General features: G+C 47.0%; 1 protein-coding gene across 1 annotated transcript in view; it reads left to right on the forward strand.

Annotated features, from left to right (window-relative positions):
- Positions 1–22,462, forward strand: part of LOC120037656 (zinc finger MIZ domain-containing protein 1-like) — a 66,330-nt gene that overhangs the window by 14,211 nt on the left and 29,657 nt on the right. The window contains exons 3-4 of the mRNA XM_038983652.1: positions 6,227–6,340; positions 14,414–14,519. Coding sequence (XP_038839580.1) covers positions 6,227–6,340; positions 14,414–14,519 — 220 coding nt within the window. The remainder of the gene's footprint in view (positions 1–6,226; positions 6,341–14,413; positions 14,520–22,462) is intronic.

The following is a 22,462-nucleotide window of genomic DNA, read 5'->3' on the forward strand; positions in this document are numbered from 1 at the left end:
ATGTAGACAGTCTTCTCGGTGGCAGCTATTATCCCCCTCACCCTGGAGATGTAGACTATACGACTCACATCAACCAGCCATATCCCCCTCACCCTGGAGATGTAGGCTATACGACTCACATCAACCAGCCATATCCCCCTCACCCTGGAGATGTAGGCTATACGACTCACATCAACCAGCCATATCCCCCTCACCCTGGAGATGTAGGCTATATGACTCACATCAACCAGCCATATCCCCCTCACCCTGGAGATGTAGACTATACGACTCACATCAACCAGCCATATCCCCCTCACCCTGGAGATGTAGACTATACGACTCACATCAACCAGCCATATCCCCCTCACCCTGGAGATGTAGGCTATACGACTCACTTCAACCAGCCATATCCCCCTCACCCTGGAGATGTAGGCTGTACGACTCACTTCAACCAGCAATATCCCCCTCACCCTGGAGATGTAGGCTATACGACTCACATCAACCAGCCATATCCCCCTCACCCTGGAGATGTAGGCTATACGACTCACATCAACCAGCCATATCCCCCTCACCCTGGAGATGTTGGCTATATGACTCACATCAACCAGCCATATCCCCCTCACCCTGGAGATGTAGGCTATACGACTCACATCAACCAGCCATATCCCCCTCACCCTGGAGATGTAGGCTATACGACTCACATCAACCAGCCATATCCCCCTCACCCTGGAGATGTAGGCTATACGACTCACATCAACCAGCCATATCCCTCTCACCCTGGAGATGTAGGCTATACGACTCACATCAACCAGCCATATCCCCCTCACCCTGGAGATGTAGGCTATACGACTCACATCAACCAGCCATATCCCCCTCACCCTGGAGATGTAGGCTATACGACTCACATCAACCAGCCATATCCCCCTCACCCTGGAGATGTAGGCTATACGACTCACATCAACCAGCCATATCCCCCTCACCCTGGAGATGTAGGCTATACGACTCACATCAACCAGCCATATCCCCCTCACCCTGGAGATGTAGGCTATACGACTCACATCAACCAGCCATATCCCCCTCACCCTGGAGATGTAGGCTATACGACTCACATCAACCAGCCATATCCCCCTCACCCTGGAGATGTAGGCTATACGACTCACATCAACCAGCCATATCCCCCTCACCCTGGAGATGTAGGCTATACGACTCACATCGACCAGCCATATCCCCCTCACCCTGGAGATGTAGGCTATACGACTCACATCGACCAGCCATATCCCCCTCACCCTGGAGATGTAGGCTATACGACTCACATCGACCAGCCATATCCCCCTCACCCTGGAGATGTAGTCTATACGACTCACTTCGACCAGCCATATCCCCCTCACCCTGGAGATGTAGGCTATACGACTCACATCGACCAGCCATATCCCCCTCACCCTGGAGATGTAGGCTATACGACTCACTTCGACCAGCCATATCCCCCTCACCCTGGAGTTGTAGGCTATACGACTCACTTCGACCAGCCATATCCCCCTCACCCTGGAGATGTAGGCTATACGACTCACTTCAACCAGCCATATCCCCCTCACCCTGGAGATGTAGGCTATACGACTCACATCAACCAGCCATATCCCCCTCACCCTGGAGATGTAGGCTATACGACTCACTTCAACCAGCCATATCCCCCTCACCCTGGAGATGTAGACTATACGACTCACATCAACCAGCCATATCCCCCTCACCCTGGAGATGTAGGCTATACGACTCACTTCAACCAGCCATATCCCCCTCACCCTGGAGATGTAGGCTATACGACTCACATCAACCAGCCATATCCCCCTCACCCTGGAGATGTAGGCTATACGACTCACATCAACCAGCCATATCCCCCTCACCCTGGAGATGTAGACTATACGACTCACATCAACCAGCCATATCCCCCTCACCCTGGAGATGTAGGCTATACGACTCACATCAACCAGCCATATCCCCCTCACCCTGGAGATGTAGGCTATACGACTCACATCAACCAGCCATATCCCCCTCACCCTGGAGATGTAGGCTATACGACTCACATCAACCAGCCATATCCCCCTCACCCTGGAGATGTAGGCTATACGACTCACATCAACCAGCCATATCCCCCTCACCCTGGAGATGTAGGCTATACGACTCACATCAACCAGCCATATCCCCCTCACCCTGGAGATGTAGGCTATACGACTCACATCAACCAGCCATATCCCCCTCACCCTGGAGATGTAGACTATACGACTCACATCAACCAGCCATATCCCCCTCACCCTGGAGATGTAGGCTATACGACTCACATCAACCAGCCATATCCCCCTCACCCTGGAGATGTAGGCTATACGACTCACATCAACCAGCCATATCCCCCTCACCCTGGAGATGTAGACTATACGACTCACATCAACCAGCCATATCCCCCTCACCCTGGAGATGTAGGCTATACGACTCACATCAACCAGCCATATCCCCCTCACCCTGGAGATGTAGGCTATACGACTCACATCAACCAGCCATATCCCCCTCACCCTGGAGATGTAGGCTATACGACTCACTTCAACCAGCCATATCCCCCTCACCCTGAAGATGTAGGCTATACGACTCACTTCAACCAGCCATATCCCCCTCACCCTGGAGATGTAGGCTATACGACTCACATCAACCAGCCATATCCCCCTCACCCTGGAGATGTTGGCTATACGACTCACATCAACCAGCCATATCCCCCTCACCCTGGAGATGTAGGCTATACGACTCACATCAACCAGCCATATCCCCCTCACCCTGGAGATGTAGGCTATACGACTCACTTCAACCAGCCATATCCCCCTCACCCTGGAGATGTAGGCTATACGACTCACATCAACCAGCCATATCCCCCTCACCCTGGAGATGTAGGCTATACGACTCACATCAACCAGCCATATCCCCCTCACCCTGGAGATGTAGGCTATACGACTCACATCAACCAGCCATATCCCCCTCACCCTGGAGATGTAGGCTATACGACTCACATCAACCAGCCATATCCCCCTCACCCTGGAGATGTAGGCTATACGACTCACTTCAACCAGCCATATCCCCCTCACCCTGGAGATGTAGGCTATACGACTCACTTCAACCAGCCATATCCCCCTCACCCTGGAGATGTAGGCTATACGACTCACATCAACCAGCCATATCCCCCTCACCCTGGAGATGTAGGCTATACGACTCACTTCAACCAGCCATATCCCCCTCACCCTGGAGATGTAGGCTATACGACTCACATCAACCAGCCATATCCCCCTCACCCTGGAGATGTAGGCTATACGACTCACTTCAACCAGCCATATCCCCCTCACCCTGAAGATGTAGGCTATACGACTCACTTCAACCAGCCATATCCCCCTCACCCTGGAGATGTAGGCTATACGACTCACTTCAACCAGCCATATCCCCCTCACCCTGGAGATGTAGGCTATACGACTCACTTCAACCAGCCATATCCCCCTCACCCTGGAGATGTAGGCTATACGACTCACATCAACCAGCAATAATGTCATTTTCCCACTCATCCAGCCATATCCCCTCCCTCCTTCTCCATCTCCCCTTTCTCTCTCTCATCTCTCGGTCTCCCTCATCTCTCCATCTCAATCATTTCTCTCTCATAGTCCACAGCTGCTTCCACAATCACCCATCTCCACATCACAAAAGACCAACTATTGAAGGCTCATCTCCTTCTCCCATACCTCTCAGAGCTCATGATATAGCTGTCTGTTCTCACGGCTTTCCTTGCTTGGCGGACAGTCAGACACAGGCAGACAGACTGAAAGACACAGACTGACAGACAAAAAGAGAGAGACAGAAAGAGAGAGACACACACAGACAGAAAGACACAGACAGAAAGACACAGACTGAAAGACACAGACTGAAAGACACAGACTGAAAGACACAGACTGAAAGACCAAAAGACACAGACGAAAAGACACAGACCGAAAGACCAAAAGACACAGACCAAAAGACACAGACCGAAAGACCAAAAGACACAGACGAAAAGACACAGACCGAAAGACCAAAAGACACAGACGAAAAGACACAGACCGAAAGACCAAAAGACACAGACGAAAAGACACAGACCGAAAGACTAAAAGACACAGATGAAAAGACACAGACCGAAAGACCAAAAGACACAGACGAAAAGACACAGACAGACAGACAAAGACCAAAAGACACAGACAGACAGACAAAGACCAAAAGACACAGACAGAAAGACCAAAAGACACAGACGAAAAGACACAGACCGAAAGACCAAAAGACACAGACGAAAAGACACAGACCGAAAGACCAAAAGACACAGACGAAAAGACACAGACCGAAAGACCAAAAGACACAGACGAAAAGACACAGACCGAAAGACCAAAAGACACAGACGAAAAGACACAGACCGAAAGACTAAAAGACACAGATGAAAAGACACAGACCGAAAGACCAAAAGACACAGACGAAAACCACAGACAGAAAGACCAAAAGACACAGACAGAAAGACCAAAAGACACAGACCGAAAGACAGACAGACACATATATACACACACTCACGTTCAAGCACACGCACACACTCACACACATACACACACACTCTCATAGGAGCTCTATTGTCAGACTGATTTTAATCCTCTCTTTCAGACCCTCACCTCGGCTGCCCTGTAAAGACAATACCTCTAACTGTGTGTGTGTGTGTGTGTGTGAAAAAGACGCTTCAGAATAATAAATGCTTTTAAGTGGGGCTCAATCTCCTCGGCTAGAACAAGCCACAGAGTCATTAACCTACTGAGCTGTGGAGAGAGAGAGAGGGAGAGAGAGGAGGAGAGACGTTGAGAAAGAGAAAGGTAGAAGGAGAAAGACAGGTGGGGAGGGAGAGGGAGAAAGAGAGGAGAGGTAGGGATGGAGAGGGAGAGAGAGAGGAGAGGTAGGGAGGGAGAGAGAGGGGGAGAGGGAGAAAGAGAGGAGAGGTAGGGATGGAGAGGGAGAGAGAGAGAGAGGGGGAGAGGGAGAAAGAGAGGAAAGGTAGAGATGGAGAGGGAGAGAGAGGGGGAGAGGCCTAGTTTAATACCCGTCATTGTCCTCTTCAAGGCTGAGTAGTCTTCAGACAGAGGGAGAGAACAGAATAAACTGTTTCGTACCTCAGTGAGAGGGAAGAGGGAAAGTAAATGTCTGCACACACACAAAAAGCTCCGCTGCTCAAGCCTTAGAAATCGTTAGCATAGGCCAGTAACTTATATAGGCTGAGAAGAGAAGGGGTTTATACCTTTAGCAGGTCAGGAGAATAGGCTGAGAAGAGAAGGGGTTTATACCTTTAGCAGGTCAGGAGAATAGGCTGAGAAGAGAAGGGGTTTATGCCTTTAGCAGGTTAGGAGAATAGGCTGAGAAGAGAAGGGGTTTATGCCTTTAGCAGGTCAGGGGTCAGGAGTATAGGCTGAGAAGAGAAGGGGTTTATACCTTTAGCAGGTCAGGGGTCAGGAGAATAGGCTGAGAAGAGAAGGGGTTTATGCCTTGTATGTCTGCATGACCATGTAAGGACCCTCGCTCCTTCCCGCCAATGCCCACTCAGGCTCTGCTGCATTGTGGGTATATAACCTACAACAATACATCAAGGTCTGCTGGTAACGCCCTCACACTCACCCACTTAATCCTCTCCTCTATTCTCACCCTCCTCTCTTCATACATCTCTCCTGACCCTCCTCTCTTTATCCATATCTCCTGACCCTCCTCTCTTTTCATCCATCTCTCCTGACCCTCCTCTCTTTTCATCCATCTCTCCTGACCCTCCTCTCTTTATCCATCTCTCCTGACCCTCCTCTCTTTTCATCCATATATCCTGACCCTCCTCTCATTTCATCCATCTCTCCTGACCCTCCTCTCTTTTCATCCATCTCTCCTGACCCTCCTCTCTTTATCCATCTCTCCTGACCCTCCTCTCTTTTCATCCATCTCTCCTGACCCTCCTCTCTTTTCATCCATCTCTCCTGACCCTCCTCTCTTTTCATCCATCTCTCCTGACCCTCCTCTCTTTTCATCCATCTCTCCTGACCCTCCTCTCTTTTCATCCATCTCTCCTCCTAAAATAGCCCCCTGTCTACATAATGATGACAATACATCATGATATGGTTTCAGATACATTTATTATGAAGTGAGATATTTCTAACAGCCAGTTTTTCTCTCGTTTGTCCGACAGCACTTACAGAACCCGGCCAACTTCCACACGGCAGCGACAGAGCTGCTGGACTGGTGCGGAGACCCCCGAGCCTTCCAGAGACCTTTCGAACAAAGCCTCATGGGATGCCTAACGGTAAGAAGACCCCGGCTGACCGTCTCAGTCAATCACAAGTCTTCATTACTGCTATGAGCCAATTACAGCCCTCCATTTTCCGTGTCAACCAATCACAGCCCTCAGTCATGTTTACTGTTACTGTTAGCAACGGTGAAGTTAGGCAGCTGCTCGGGCCGTCAGGGGCCAGTGACAGAGGTTAAAGCCGCAGTCACGCTTCACTGTCTGTGCACACACGCGTGTACACGCACGCGGACATCGTAGTCAGTGACCCCTGGCCGACCTCTTCTGTTCTACAGCCTCTTCTTATTGATCTGGGCAGCAGGCCAGAGTCCTACAAATCTGCTGCAGGTGTGGGAGAACACACACGCACAAATGCATGGCTGCATGCACACAAATTGAGAGAGACTTTTGTTTACAGAATTTCTGAATGTTGTCTCCAGGGATGCATCTGTAGGCCTCGTGTGTGTAGTGTCAATGTTCATCTGTAAGTCAGTATTAAAGCTTCTTAATGCTTATGATAAAAAGACTACCGTATAGAATGTACCCCCCCCTGAGTCCTCTAATAGCATGGGGTCTGTACCCCCTCCAGAGTATGTGAGTGGAGCAGAGCAGGAGCTGAGCGAGGAGTGGATTCCCTATTTGACTGGAGCGTGGAGACAGTTTCCCAAAGGCTGGAGCGTCGGCCTTCTCACTCGCTCCAATTTCGCTCCAGTAGCAGTCACTTCACGACCTCAGGGCATGCCCGGCCCAGCATGCATTTGTAGTCTACTTGTGTGCTGCTGTAGCCCCTTGATTTAGCTACTGTCATCTAGTATGCTAAATATTTTCATAAAGAAATTGATAAAACACACAGGTGAAAAATCAAGGTGACTTACAAAGATGAGGAGGTCCAAGAGCAAGAGAGGGGGTGTGGTGATAGAAGGGAGAGGGGGATACCTAGTCAGTTAGACAACTGAATGCCTTCAACTGAAATGTGTCTTCCGCATTTAACCCAACCCCTCTGAAGTGTCCACAACTAAAGAATCATTATGGGGACAGAAAAGACAGGTGTCCCGAAAGCATGATAGTGTAATTATACGTGCAAATGCTAACAGAAAGGAGGTCGGTAGCTAGCTAAGTGTGTCATTGTAGCAAAGTATTTATAAACAAAAAATCTGATCTCTTAAAAGTTTTGTTAATTTTCATTGTATTATCTATACAATAGACCATCATTGATTTTGGCCCAATAGGCCTGGCATTTTACATCTTTCAAGTAGCTTTCTGTTTTGATAGGGTCATTTTACCTCAAATCCTTTAGGCCTAGCTACAGAAATATAAAAAACCAACTACACATCCCTGCCCAGCCTGGCAAGAGCGTTCCAAAGGGTGTTCAGCATCCCCAGTGGCTCTGGAAGCGCTGAGAGGGTATTCTCCGCTGCTGGCCTGCTCTCCAGGCACCATCACATGGGCCTGAAACCACAGACTCCAGCCAAACTCATGTTTCTAAAATTGAATTCAAATGCCCTGTAGATGGAGCATAATAAGGCATTTTTTATTTAATTTGTATTTAATTCTAAGTAAGTCACAGCCTATATGTGCAATGTATAGAATATAATGATTTAATACAACTAAATGTTGTTTAAATGCTGAGAGCTTAATGATCCTGCCAGCCTATTGTGTCGAACTTGCAAATGCTTCACAATGTATTTGTTTGTAGTCTATAGCCTTGAAATAATTGAAATAATATAGCCTAAATCATTCATTTTTGTTCCTTCTTAAGCTCCCTGTCTGGCTCCTGACCTATTTAGAGTGTTTAAATGCTGTTTAATGTGACATGTAGACTATTTGAAATAATGTGTGCTTCTTAATTCCACGTTTTCATGTTTATTAAAATAATTTTCATTCAAATCCATATGGTTTAGTTTCAATACTTAAAAGTCAATTGATAGGTCCAGTTAGTCAAAGAAATAGATGGATGTTGGTGAAATTGTGATTTTAATGAAGAGAGCAAATTTGAAGCATCCGGTTTTTCCCTGTGAGCGAGGAGCAGTTTTTAGCTGAGCGTTTGGAAAAGACGTGGAGCGATGAGCGCGATCTCTGACCCCCTCTGAGTCCTCTAATAGTATGGGGTCTGTACCTCCTCTGAGTCCTCTAATAGTATGGGGTCTGTACCTCCTCTGAGTACTCTAATAGTATGGGGTCTGTACCTCCTCTGAGTACTCTAATAGTATGGGGTCTGTACCCCCTCTGAGTCCTCTAATAGTATGGGGTCTGTACCTCCTTTGAGTCCTCTAATAGTATGGGGTCTGTACCCCCTCTGAGTCCTCTAATAGTATGGGGTCTGTACCCCCTCTGCGTCTTCTAATAGTATGGGGTCTGTACCTCCTTTGAGTCATCTAATAGTATGGGGTCTGTACCTCCTCTGAGTCTTCTAATAGTATGGGGTCTGTACCTCTTTTGAGTCCTCTAATAGTATGGGGTCTGTACCTCTGAGTCCTCTAATAGTATGGGGTCTGTACCTCCTTTGAGTCCTCTAATAGTATGGGGTCTGTACCTCCTTTGCGCCCTCTAATAGTATGGGGTCTGTACCTCCTTTGCGCCCTCTAATAGTATGGGGTCTGTACCTCCTCTGAGTCCTCTAATAGTATGGGGTCTGTACCTCCTCTGAGTACTCTAATAGTATGGGGTCTGTACCCCCTCTGAGTGTTCTAATAGTATGGGGTCTGTACCTCCTCTGAGTCTTCTAATAGTATGGGGTCTGTACCTCCTCTGAGTCTTCTAATAGTATGGGGTCTGTACCTCCTCTGAGTCCTCTAATAGTATGGGGTCTGTACCTCCTCTGAGTACTCTAATAGTATGGGGTCTGTACCCCCTCTGAGTCTTCTAATAGTATGGGGTCTGTACCTCCTCTGAGTACTCTAATAGTATGGGGTCTGTACCTCCTCTGAGTACTCTAATAGTATGGGGTCTGTACCTCCTCTGAGTCTTCTAATAGTATGGGGTCTGTACCTCCTCTGAGTACTCTAATAGTATGGGGTCTGTACCTCCTCTGAGTCCTCTAATAGTATGGGGTCTGTACCTCCTCTGAGTACTCTAATAGTATGGGGTCTGTACCTCCTCTGAGTCCTCTAATAGTATGGGGTCTGTACCTCCTCTGAGTACTCTAATAGTATGGGGTCTTTACCCCCTCTGAGTCTTCTAATAGTATGGGGTCTGTACCTCCTCTGAGTACTCTAATAGGATGGGGTCTGTACCCCCTCTGAGTCTTCTAATAGTATGGGGTCTGTACCTCCTCTGAGTCCTCTAATAGTATGGGGTCTGTACCCCCTCTGAGTCCTCTAACAGTATGGAGTCTGTACCTCCTCTGAGTCTTCTAATAGTATGGGGTCTGTACCTCCTCTGAGTACTCTAATAGTATGGGGTCTGTACCCCCTCTGAGTCTTCTAATAGTATGGGGTCTGTACCTCCTTTGCGCCCTCTAATAGTATGGGGTCTGTACCCCCTCTGAGTCTTCTAATAGTATGGGGTCTGTACCTCCTTTGCGCCCTCTAATAGTATGGGGTCTGTACCTCCTCTGAGTCCTCTAATAGTATGGGGTCTGTACCTCCTTTGAGTCCTCTAATAGTATGGGGTCTGTTCATATTTTGTTTTTTAATCACTCGCAAATTAAAGATGATGCCTTGTGTTACAGTGGCATTGCTTACAGCCTACTATTGTACTGGCTGTGGTTTTGTCTTGTCTGTGATTGTTACCTCATTGAATATATATATTGGACGGTTAATAAGAGAGAGAAGCTCTAGACTACCTAGTTTGAAGCTAGTCATGTCTCTGTCATCAGAGAGACAGTGGATGAGTGAATGCTTGGAGAACACACACACTCATCTTATTGTGTGCAAATTCCACAGATACACACACACACACTTCCTGTTTGATGTCTCTTTCACTCATTGAAAAATCAGCTCCACTCTAAACATGACTCAGTAGTCTAGGTTGACTAGATGATTAAGGTTAGCAAATATATGCAGAGCTTTGCTAAAATCAATCTTTCTGAACACATCTTAGGACAGTGGTTTACTAGGACAGTGGTTTACTAGGACAGTGGTTTACTAGGACAGTGGTTTACTAGGACAGTGGTTTACTTGGACAGTGGTTTACTAGGACAGTGGTTTACTAGGACAGTGGTTTACTAGGACAGTGGTTTACTTGGACAGTGGTTTACTAGGACAGTGGTTTACTTGGACAGTGGTTTACTAGGACAGTGGTTTACTTGGACAGTGGTTTACTTGGACAGTGGTTTACTAGGACAGTGGTTTACTTGGACAGTGGTTTACTAGGACAGTGGTTTAATGGACAGTGGTTTACTTGGACAGTGGTTTACTAGGACAGTGGTTTACTAGGACAGTGGTTTACTTGGACAGTGGTGGTGCGGAAGCAGTCTTACAACAAAATCTGTGAGTAAACTAAATCTTCCGATAAGACTGTAGTTTTTAACAGATGCTCAAACAATGTTCCTGCCGATCTTTTAATTTCCTGTGTGTGTGCGTGTATATATATACAGTGGGGAGAACAAGTATTTGATACACTGCCGATTTTGCAGGTTTTCCTACTTACAAAGCATGTAGAGGTCTGTAATTTTTATCATAGGTACACTTCAACTGTGAGAGACGGAATCTAAAACAAAAATCCAGAAAATCACATTGTATGATTTTAAAGTAATTCATTTGCATTTTATTGCATGACATAAGTATTTGATACATCAGAAAAGCAGAACTTAATATTTGGTACAGAAACCTTTGTTTGCAATTACAGAGATCATACGTTTCCTGTAGTTCTTGACCAGGTTTGCACACACTGCAGCAGGGATTTTGGCCCACTCCTCCATACAGACCTTCTCCAGATCCTTCAGGTTTCGGTGCTGTCGCTGGGCAATACGGACTTTCAGCTCCCTCCAAAGATTTTCTATTGGGTTCAGGTCTGGAGACTGGCTAGGCCACTCCAGGACCTTGAGATGCTTCTTACGGAGCCACTCCTTAGTTGCCCTGGCTGTGTGTTTTGGGTCATTGTCATGCTGGAAGACCCAGCCATCACCCATCTTCAATGCTCTTACTGAGGGAAGGAGGTTGTTGGCCAAGATCTCGCGATACATGGCCCCATCCATCCTCCCCTCAATACGGTGCAGTCGTCCTGTCCCCTTTGCAGAAAAGCATCCCCAAAGAATGATGTTTCCACCTCCATGCTTCACGGTTGGGATGGTGTTCTTGGGGTTGTACTCATCCTTCTTCTTCCTCCAAACACGGCGAGTGGAGTTTAGACCAAAAAGCTCAATTTTTTTCCTCATCAGACCACATGACCTTCTCCCATTCCTCCTCTGGATCATCCAGATGGTCATTCATTGGCAAACTTCAGACGGGCCTGGACATGCGCTGGCTTGAGCAGGGGGACCTTGCGTGCGCTGCAGGATTTTAATCCATGACGGCGTAGTGTGTTACTAATGGTTTTCTTTGAGACTGTGGTCCCAGCTCTCTTCAGGTCATTGAACAGGTCTTGCCGTGTAGTTCTGGGCTGATCCCTCACCTTCCTCATGATCATTGATGCCCCACGAGGTGAGATCTTGCATGGAGCCCCAGACCGAGGGTGATTGACCGTCATCTTGAACTCTTCCATTTTCTAATAATTGCGCCAACAGTTGTTGCCTTCTCACCAAGCTGCTTGCCTATTGTCCTGTAGCCCATCCCAGCCTTGTGCAGGTCTACAATTTTAACCCTGATGTCCTTACACAGCTCTCTGGTCTTGGCCATTGTAGAGAGGTTGGAGTCTGTTTGATTGAGTGTGTGGACAGGTGTCTTTTATACAGGTACGAGTTCAAACAGGTGCAGTTAATACAGGTAATGAGTGGAGAACAGGAGGGCTTCTTAAAGAAAAACTAACAGGTCTGTGAGAGCCGGAATTCTTACTGTTTGGTAGGTTTTCAAATACTTATGTCATTCAATAAAATGCAAATTAATTACTTAAAAATCATAGAATGTGATTGTCTGGATTTTTGTTTTAGATTCCATCTCTCACAGTTGAAGTGTACCTATGATAAAAAAATTACAGACCTCTACATGCTTTGTAAGTAGGAAAACCTGCAAAATCGGCAGTGTATTAAATACTTGTTCTCCCCACTGTATGTGTGTGTGTGTGTGTGTGTGTGTGTGTGTGTGTGTGTGTGTGTGTGTGTGTGTGTGTGTGTGTGTGTGTGTGTGTGTGTGTATACATATGATTGTGTGTGTGTGTATATATATATATGTGCTTTCATGAGAAATGTCAGACATGGCACTAAAATATTGTACTCAAGCTGACTGTAAGCTTCTGAAATAAGCACATAGAGATATCCAAAAACCAACCTACTTTACTCTTCTCTACAGTATACACTGTCTGAGTTCACAGGAGAGGAGACAAGGCTGTCAATGAGAGAGAAATATAGGATATATTTATATTATATATGTTATATTCCTCAGTACTGATGGTCTGTAGCCCTAAGACTACAGGGATGACTTTCATATGTATAGCTAGGTCTGCTTCCTGCTACTGCCCACAGGGAGGGAGTGTGCGTGTGTGTGTGCGTGTGCGCGCGCGTGTGTGTGTGTGTGTGCGCGCGCATGCGTGTGTATGCTCGTTTATTCATGCTTGCACATATGCCTATTATTGCTAGTCAAGGGAGTACTGTACTAATATTGATCAATACCCCACTTGGAATGAAACATCAACACCACTTAAATACTGGCCTGTTTCATTGCTGTTGTTAATGATTTTGCATATATTATTTATTCCTGTAGAATCTAGATAGATATATTTCATTGGACTGCTTTAGAAAGTAAAGACTTCTCCAAATTGCCTTTTATATAACTAGTGTCTTCAGAGATATTTCCTGCATAAGTAGAGAGCAGGAAATTGGAGAAGTTGGTCACTAAGGCAACCATGGCTAGCATTTAGAAGTGAGTTCTAAAATGGCACAGTTTCCTTTAGAGTGCACTGAATATGTTGATAAATACTTACTGAGTTGATAATGCTGTGTTGACTCACTGAGTAGGGGAGTGTTCTGGCTACTGCTGGGGACAGCAGAAAGCCTTGCGGTTAGCCCGTAACTGAAAGGTCGCTAGTTTGAATCCCTGAGCCAACAAGTTGAACAAATCTGCCGATGTGCCCTTGTGCAAGGCACTTAACCTATGCTCCAGGGTTGCTGTTGATAATGGCTGACCCTGGCCGTAAGCCCACTCTCCGAGGGTGTCTCAGGGGGAGTTGGGATATACAAAAAACACATTTCCAATTCACACATGAGTATAATACACACTTGTACATGTGTGAAATAGTACAACTATTAACACCACCTCCATGTTGTTATTATGACTTGATTGTTCTCTTCTGTTCTCACTTCTTTTTTCCCTTCCCTCCCTTCCTCCATTCCTCTCCTCCTCCCTCCCTTCCTCCATTCCTCTCCTCCTCCCTCCCTTCCTCCATTCCTCTCCTCCTCCCTCCCTCTCCTCCTCCCTCCCTTCCTCCATTCCTCTCCTCCTCCCTCCCTCTCCTCCTCCCTCCCTTCCTCCATTCCTCTCCTCCTCCCTCCCTTCCTCCATTCCTCTCCTCCTCCCTCCCTCTCCTCCTCCCTCCCTCTCCTCCTCCCTCCCTTCCTCCATTCCTCTCCTCCTCCCTCCCTTCCTCCATTCCTCTCCTCCTCCCTCCCTTCCTCCATTCCTCTCCTCCTCCCTCCCTCTCCTCCTCCCTCCCTTCTTCCATTCCTCTCCTCCTCCCTCCCTCCCCTCCCCACTCTTTCCCTCCCTCACTCCCCTCTTTCCCTCCATCCATCCCTCCCTCCCGCCCTACCTCCCCTCTCTCTCTCCCTCCCTCCCTTCATCCCTACCTCTCTCCCTTCATCCCTACCTCTCTCCCTCTCTCACCTTCATCCCTACCTCTCTCCCTCTCTCCTCTCTCCCAGCCCCTCCATCCCTACCTCTCTCCCTCTCTCCTCTCTCTCTCCCTCCCCTACCTTCCCTCCCCTACCTTCCCTCCCCTCTCTCTCCCTCCCATCTCTCTCTCTCCCATCTCTCTCTCTCCCTTCCTCCTTCCCTCTAGGTGGTGAGTCGTGTGGCAGCCCAACAAGGCTTTGACCTGGACCTAGGCTACAGGCTTCTGGCTGTTTGTGCAGCTAACAGAGACAAATTCACGCCCAAGTCAGCAGGTAAGAGACACCATCATCACTGACTAAATACCAGGGAACTACCAAGGTCATGTTCATTAGGGCACACAACGGAAAACGAAAATGAGCATTTCTTATTGGACAAATCCAGGTAGTCCCGTCTTGTTGCAATTTGTTTTCTTCCGCTTGGTGCCAAATGAACACCACCCAGGTGAAAGAGGATTGTAAAATAAATAGTTACCCGTCTCATGCTGAAGTGCAGGCTAGGAACTCACAGTATGTGACATAACTACTGTTGAACTCCACTGCCCAATGTTTTAACATTTCCGGAGGCCGTTTTGTGTGTGTTGTTCTCAGTATGAGTTGATAACGTTGATTGTTGTCGCTAGAAGGTTGTATGATCACATCCTGGTTACAGACATGGGATGCATCCCGAATGACACCCTATGGGCCCTGGTCAAAACCAGCCCACTATATAGGGTGCCTTTTGGAACACAGCCATGGTCATGTTTCAGGGCTTCTGTGGTTTTCTTCATTTCTGTCTTCCGTTGAGAAGAGCTGTCCCGATGGCAGGCAGTCTCACAGAAAACAGTCAACTCAACTATCTCTGCGCACGCACATACACACACACACACACGCACGCACATGGACATTCACACACGTGCGCACACACACACATACATACACACACATATAGACATTCACACACACTCGCACACACACACACACATACATACACACGCACAACAGACACACACTACACACTACAGTAATGCTGTACTCAGACACTTTGACTTTCAAATCCAATTCCTCCGATCCATACCACACTGTATTCCAGAGTGTCCATTTGTCTGAGTGAAATCTGGACAGGCAGGGGCAAGGGAGGGAGAGCGATGGATGGATCGATGGTTGGAAGTAGAGGGGTGTGGAGAAACGCCTGACAAAGCCACAACAGGCCAGAATAAAGATAAAGGGATGTTTGAAAGAACTTTGAGTAACCATGGTTACCTTGAACGTTTTTGTGGTTCTAATGGAATGGAATTGGCTTGTTTTTGTGGTAAATATTTGGGAGTTTACTTCCAGTATGTTGGAACCAATACACACAACAGAATTACTTTTCTCCATTTCATCTCTCATCCGCCTCTGTGCTCATCCTTAGAGAGCGTTTTCAAAAACAACTGTTTCTCATGTAAGTCATCTAGAAAAAGTACCTTTCCTTTGTGGTTGATCCTCCTGTTAGAAGGGCACGGACGGACGGACGGACGGACGGACGGACGTTAGTTTATATGGACAGGCCTGTTTCTTCCCCCTGTATCTGTATTGATGGTATAATGTGATTGTCATCCTGGGCTCAGGTTGGACTGTGTGGTCTATAGTTAGAATCATCTCCAAGCCTTCTGATCTAATAAAGAGAGTCTGGCCTTGACCTGGGCCCGATGCGTCCCAAATGGCACCCTATTCCCTATGGCCCAGGTCAAAAGAACTGGACTAAGGGAAGATGGTGCCATTTGGGACGCAGACTGAGAATGAGTTTCAGAGGAAGGAAAGCTTAGAACTGATGGAGACAAATGGGAAATGTACTGAAGGGAATTATACATGGGAGAGGGAGGGAGAGAGGAAGGGAGAGAGGAAGTGTGTAGATGGAGGCAGATGGGAATCAGACTGGTCCCACTCAGCCAGCCAGCATCCATCTTACCTCGGGACGCAAGGACGTCTGTCTGAGGAACCAGACAAGAAGGAAACAGACGCAGTAAAAACACACAGACATTCTTAAGGCGACTATGTGAGGCTGGAAGAGATGATGCACCAGCCCGTCCTGTATGTGTGTGTCTCCGCCCGCATAAAGTGCAGCCCCAGCACAATCCCCTGACAGCCAGGCTGGCAATATAGGGCCCCACATCTGACACATAGGAGCCCAGACAGAGAGCAAGAGTCTTGGATCAACTCTGGCCATCTCTGGGGAGGGGAGGGCCAGCCTGGTTCTCCATCCCCCAGCTCCACTCTGTATGCTGATCAATGACAGGACGGTTATTACAGAAGAGATGTTCAAATAAATTGTCTGCACACTTATAGGTCAAGTATTCATGCAAATGCCAGATATTTAACATTTTACAGATGTTAACTTTACCTCTATTTGTAATGGCTGTATTATGCTCCAGGATATCTGGGGGTCTGCATGTTTTACCATGCAATACGCTTCAACAGAGATTTGAATTGCGATTTGCGTTGCTTTCAGTGTGAGTTTACCTTATTGTAGCCCACCTAGAAAAAACTAGCTAGCAGTCTGAAATGCAAGATCCTCCTACAGTTAACCACTAGCTGTTGCTATGGCAGCATTACTATCTGCAGTTAGCCATTAGCTGTTAGCCTCTAGCAGTTTCTGTATCGTGGATTACCTAGCTGTAGCTAGCCATTAGCCATTGCTGTGGATTACCTGCAGACTGTTAAGGGTGCGCTTAGCAATGTCCCTGATAATTGTTACAAAGACCAGAGCTAACCCTAATCCCATTCCTCACATCTGACTGACTCATTTGCTAGCTAGCTATAGTTTCCCTCAGACGGGCCTACAAGGGGAAGTGGATAGACCTAAGGCACAGAGCATCATCTAGGTTTTGTACAGTGTAGACCAGTGGATATTTAGGGTTACCAAACTGGTTCTTGGTTCCTATCTGGTGGCAGCAGTCAGTCAATCATTCACCTCTATTTTATTTGGTCCACCTTTCCCTGAAGCTGTCTCTGTGACATTCAATAAACACAACAGTGTCCCTCAAAATGACAGCCCCCACAGACATTCTCACCTCTCGCTCGTAATCCTCACTGCTTACATATTTGGGTGTAGAAACATTTCAGACAGCTACTTTTCTGAATTCCTGAGAGGGGCTAGTTTAGAGTTGTTCTTGGGTTCATTTCAAGGTGTGACCGAGGAGGATTGTGTTTTTTTAAATGCTTTATGTCTGACTTCCTTCAACAAGTCATGGCATAACATGTAGGCTGGTGACTACTAGCCTATTACAGTACAGCAGAATGTCAACAGTTGTGTGATTGTTGGTAGAGGTTACTAAAGGTCATAAAAAGATGCAGGATCTTGTTTGTTCTTATTCCCCTTACATAAATAAAAAGGAAAACCATACAAATAATACAAAGGTATTGAATATTGACAACACTGTTTTGCAAGAGAGAAGTATTTGATTGCTATCACTCATTCAGGGATTGAATTTGAATGGACTACATGACCTTATTCACATCGCTACCACAACAAACTGTCTCATGGGTTTAGGGGAAGTAGTAGACTATATGGAGAGAGCAGGAGACTGCATGACAAAGACAAGTGTGCAGCCAAAGTTTCAGTTCCTGCATACAGTAGCTTGAGTTTGCAATCTGCAGCCAAGTTAGCAAAGAACAGCAATGCTACATATTGCTACTTTCTTTTAGCCTCTGACAAATGTGACACTACTCAGAGATATATCTACACATACAGCTGAGTGACTGTATAAAGCACTGAAGTGAGAGAGAGCAGAGCTCTCCTCCGGTTTCTCTCTCTACTGCTTGTCACAAATATATCAGCGTGGTCTCTACACTGGCTGCCATATTGGGGACTGATTTCTCTTAGTCTTGTGTCAGCACTGAACCACTGACACACTAGTGAAATAGAGGGTTGGGAAAAGGGAGAGACTGTTGTCCAGGCTGTATTGGTTTTAAGTGGATGGGAGAAGGTGAGGGTATAACTCTCCTAGAGAGGTAGAGCGAGAGTGTACATTAACTTGGTTGTGAAATAGGGGGAAAGGGAGAGTGATTTAGCTGGTTTGGAGTGGAAAGGGAGAAGGGAGAAGAGTGTTATGAAGTTGGAACGGGACAGAGAGAGAGTTGGCCAGGGTTATGTGTTAGTTGGGAGAGTCCCTTCACTGACGTCCCCCTCTCTGGTCTCAGACGTAAAGAATGTTAGGCAGGCCAGGCAGGGCTGTGGAATGCTGCCAGCACTGAGTAAATCAACATAGCATGTTCACTGGGCAATCTGCTGTCGCACGTCAGGGAAAGCAACCAATCCAGCCTGTCATCAGTGGCAGATCGCTTCCAGTGTGAGGCAGGCAGTAACTCACACACAACACACATTCTGTGTAAACGCACACAAATACACTATATATACAAATGTATGTGGACACCCCTTCAAATTAGTGGATTTGGCTATTTCAGCCAGACCCGTTACTGACAGGTGTATAAAATCGCACATAAAAATCGTCTGTCCTCAGTTACAACACTCACTACCGAGTTCCAAACTGCCTCTGGAAGCAACGTCAGCACAATAACTGTTTGTTGGGAGCTTCATGAAATGGTTTTCCACACAAGCCTAAGATTACCATGCGCAATGCCAAGCGTCGGCTGGAGTGGTGTAAAGCTCACCACCATTGGACTCTGGAGCAGTGAAAATGCGTTCTCTGGAGTGATGTATCACTCTTCACCATCTGGCAGTACGACAGATGAATCTGGGTTTGGCGGATGCCAGGAGAGCGCTACCTGCCCCAATGCATAGTGCCAACTGTAAAGTTTGGTGGAGGAGGAATAATGGTCTGGAGCTGTTTTTCATGGTTTGGGCCCCTTAGTTCCAGTGAAGGGAAATCTTAACGCTACAGCATACGATGACATTCTGTTCCTTCCATCTTTGTGGAAACAGTTTGGGGAAGGCCCTTTCCTGTTTCAGCATGCACAAAGTGAGGTCCATACAGAAATGTTTTGTCGAGATCAGTGTGGAAGAACTGACCTCAACCCCATCGAACACCTTTGGGATGAATTGAGCGCCGACTGCAAGCCAGGCCTAATCGCCCAACATCGGTGCCCGACCTCACTAATGCTCTTCTGGCTGAATGGAAGCAAGTCCCCGCAGCAATGTTCCAACATCTAGTGGAAAGCCTTCCCAGAAGAGTGGAGGCTGTTATAGCAGCAAAGGGGGGAACCAACTCCATATTAATGGCCATGATTTTGGAATGAGATGTTCAACGGGCAGTTGTCCACATACTTTTGGTCAGGTAGTGTATGTAGACACATGCTCATGTACGTACACACACACACTCTCCCTCTCTCTCTCTCTTTCATCCTCTCTCCCTCTTTAGCTCTGTGTTTCAGACACTCACCCTTTCTCCACCCCCCCACTCTGTAAGTTATCTTTTCCCTGTAGCTGTGTAAGGAAAACTGGTAGTGTCTCCTTTGTTACTGACCCAATCAACCTTCTAGACTATTTAATTACTGCTGAGCCAGAGAGAGAGAGAGGTGGGGGAGAGAGAGATGGGGGAGAGGGTGAGAGAGGTGGGGGAGAGGGTGAGAGAGGTGGGGGAGAGGGTGAGAGAGGTGGGGGAGAGAGAGAGTGAGGTGGGGGAGAGAGAGAGTGAGGTGGGGGAGAGAGAGAGTGAGGTGGGGGAGAGAGAGAGTGAGGTGGGGGAGAGAGAGAGAGAGGTGGGGGAGAGAGAGAGAGAGGTGGGGGAGAGAGAGAGAGAGGTGGGGGAGAGAGAGAGAGAGGTGGGGGAGAGAGAGAGAGAGGTGGGGGAGAGAGAGAGGTGGGGGAGAGAGAGAGAGAGAGGGGTAGGGGAGAGAGAGAGAGAGGTAGGGGAGAGAGAGAGAGAGAGGTGGGGGAGAGAGAGAGAGAGAGAGAGAGAGAGAGAGAGAGAGAGAGAGAGAGGTGGGGGAGAGAGAGAGAGAGAGGTGAGGGAGAGAGAGAGAGAGAGAGGTGAGGGAGAGAGAGAGAGCAGTCCTGCCACTGCATTATTAACCAGATGCTGCTATACGACTATATATAGTGTACATGTGGGTCTGTAAGAGGTCTCCTCTGACACTAAGCTTTGCCTCCTTAGATGTTGATGATGAAATCTCTTTGCAACATAAAAGTACCGTTAACTTTTCAAACTAGTAAAACCCCTGAAACAGATGTGTACGGAGGAAAATACTTAAGGTGATTATGATGTTATGATTTTTAACATTAGGTGATTCATTGGTAAAAAGTTATTTTGCTAATTTAGCTGACCTCCTGTAGAACAGTGCGGAACTGGTCGGTCTCTCTTTTGTGGAGGAAACGTGCAAAGAGGGGATATCACAGCGTTTACACCTTCTGTGCAGAAGTTGCACTTTTCACACAGTACTTTACAGTGAAATTCTGCATCAGACCTCCGTGTGTCAATGATGGTGCTCTGTAGTCCTGCTTGCCCTCTCTCTCTCTCTCTCTCTCTCTCTCTTCCCCTCTCTCTCTCTCTCTCTCTCTCTCTCTCTTCCCCTCTCTCTCTCTCTCTCTCTCTCTCTCTTCCCCTCTCTCTCTCTCTCTCTCTCTCTTCCCCTCTCTCTCTCCCCCCTCTCCTTCTCTCTCTCTCTCCCTCCCTCTTTCTCTCTCCTCCCCCTCTCTATCTTTTTCTCTTTTTTGTTATTGATTCGCTAGTCTCTCTCTCTCTCTCTCTCTTTCTTTCTCTCTCTGTCTCTCTCTCTGTCTCTGATGTGCTGGCCTTTGGCCAGGTAACAGTCTGTCTAGCATGTTGCGTCCCACCCACTTCTGCAAGTCAGTAATGTGAGCCGGCTGCATTTTCTTCTCCTTCCCCCTCTGTGTGTGTGTGTGTGTGTGTGTGTGTGTGTGTGTGTGTGTGTGTGTGTGTGTGTGTGTGTGTGTGTGTGTGTGTGTGTGTGTGTGTGTGTGTGTGTGTGTGTGTGTGTGTGTGTGTGTGTGTGTGTGTGTGTGAGAGACACAGTGTGTGAGAGATGGAGAGTGTGTGTGTCTATACGTATATACGTGCCTGTTTGTCTGTGTGATGGGAGCTTCAGGGGGCAGTGCAATGATCACTAGCGAATAGAAACAGGAGGCATCAATAACAACACCACACAACATAGGTGAGGAGGAGTTGTATCTCTCCCTCTCTCCCTGCATCCTGTCATCTGTGGAGTGAGTTGGAGCTGATAGCAGGTACAGCTGGAGGCAGTAACCCATTATTACTGAGCGATCTCTCTGATTGGCTGAGCCGACGAGACCGGGAGACAGCTTCTGAATAATAGACGAGCATTGTGCCGACACTGGACAGGAAATAGAGAGAGAATGAGAGAGAGAGCGCGCGAGAGAGAGAGAGTGAGACAGAGAGATCAACAACAGAGTGAAAGATAAAAGTAAGGGCAGAGGAAAGAGAGATGAAAGAAGGGAGGAATAAGTGAAACCGTTGCCACTGGTCTAGTGTTGTTCTGACATCAGAGCTTTCTCTCTCTCTCCCTGTGCTATGAGGAAAATGAGATGAGACACACTGAGACTTTGCTTGACTCTGGGTAAGTCTGAGAGCAGTGTGTGTGCGCCTGCGTGTGTGAATACTCTGACTTGAGTTATAAATATTCTGCATTTTAGGTATGCGGAAAAAATAAAGTTTTATAGTATGTGAAATTTTACAAATTGAGTATGCTTCAAATGCCAGATGTCAGACTCATTTCAGCTTTTCATTTAGTAGAATTCTCTGCACACTATTGAGGGAAATGATCGTCTTTCGAGACCCTGAGGGGATGCACTGAACCAAAGTGAATGAATGGAGTGTGAGGGTACTGTATCTGTGTTGAGCTGTCTGCTTGAAGAAGGTATTTGTATGTATGCATGTTTCGGTAACGTCTGTGGTTGCAAGTGTGCATGTGAGATTGTGTGTGTGTGTGTGTGTTAGACAACCCCAGTCTGATATAAGTAGGGTCCCCTGCTATTGCTCATGATAAAATTAGTGTTTTCGTTCTGAGAGCATAAATATAATTAGTCTGACTAGAATGGACACTCCTGATGGATTCATTGATTGGAAACTTTTGAATTAGAATTTTTTTCTCTCCACGTTTTAAAACTCATCAATGTGTGTTTCCACTATTTAAATGCAACAGTGTAATATCCTAAAGCACTACAAAATGAGTGGGATTCATTATATAAGATTATGAGAAATGTAGTACATTTTCTGTTCTAGTGGATGGATATATACAGTACCAGTCAAAAGTTTGGACAC

The sequence above is a fragment of the Salvelinus namaycush genome, unplaced genomic scaffold, assembly GCF_016432855.1.
Source record: "Salvelinus namaycush isolate Seneca unplaced genomic scaffold, SaNama_1.0 Scaffold180, whole genome shotgun sequence".
Lineage (NCBI taxonomy): Eukaryota > Metazoa > Chordata > Actinopteri > Salmoniformes > Salmonidae > Salvelinus > Salvelinus namaycush.